Source organism: Seriola lalandi, unplaced genomic scaffold, assembly GCF_002814215.2.
Source record: "Seriola lalandi dorsalis isolate HSWRI2012SDOR001 ecotype SW California unplaced genomic scaffold, Sedor1 jcf7180002054076, whole genome shotgun sequence".
Lineage (NCBI taxonomy): Eukaryota > Metazoa > Chordata > Actinopteri > Carangiformes > Carangidae > Seriola > Seriola lalandi.
The window spans coordinates 10,820-11,702 of NW_019524629.1; the positions used below are offsets into that span (position 1 = coordinate 10,820).

Consider the following 883-nt stretch of genomic DNA (forward strand, 5'->3'; position numbering starts at 1 on the left):
GTATCCTTGAGTGCCAAGAAAGGCGCCTTTAAATAAAATGTATTATTATTATTATCATTAACTTCCGCTTGTCCAATAGGAGTCAGCGATGAGGACGCCGTGCAAGCAGCCGTCTGATAGGCTGTGCTGTGATGAGGAACTTGGCAGGAAGCTGGCGGTGGCTGAACTGGAAGTGCTCCATATGAACGAGTTATTCAAGCAAGTCACAAATAAATACACAGAGGACATCAGAAAACTGGAGGAGAAGGTGCAGAGCTGACCCACAGGAAGCACTTCGTCTCACCGGTTGCTTTTCACATCAGTGTATGAATCCTGAGGTGTTTGTGTCCACAGATAAAGACGAGGGATCGCTACATCAGTAGTCTGAAGAAGAAGTGTCAGAGAGAGAGCGAGCAGAGGCAAGAAAAACAGCAGCGCATAGAGACTCTGGAGAAATACCTCTCTGACCTGCCAACACTGGATGAGGTGCAGGCCCAGGCCCAGCAGGTACACACACACACGCGCACACACACACACACACGCACACACACGCACACACTCTTCTATAGAGGTAGAGATACTCCACCTGTCACCTACAGCTCTTTGTCTGACACGGTTCCTTCTTTATTCATTCCTCCCTGCAAGATTTTGAAGTGAAAGCACAACTTTATTTATACGACACATTTCCCTTCAGGTGGAAGCACAATGTGCTGCACGAAGCATCAATTATCAAGGAGGTTGCAACCACAAAAATGATGTGGATAGTGTAAAGATCAAACATTAAAGACAAATGAAAAACACATAAATGATACATATGAATTAAAAACTATCAATAAAATAAAAGAATTAAGACCAACAACTGATCAATAAAAAGGTGTGTAAAATAAAATTGTCAAAAAAGTAG

General features: G+C 43.1%; 1 protein-coding gene across 1 annotated transcript in view; it reads left to right on the top strand.

Moving 5' to 3' along the window:
- The window catches only part of cep85l (centrosomal protein 85L), a 15,222-nt gene that overhangs the window by 4,614 nt on the left and 9,725 nt on the right, over positions 1-883 (top strand). The window contains exons 3-4 of the mRNA XM_023403244.2: positions 80-247; positions 334-486. Coding sequence (XP_023259012.1) covers positions 80-247; positions 334-486 — 321 coding nt within the window. The remainder of the gene's footprint in view (positions 1-79; positions 248-333; positions 487-883) is intronic.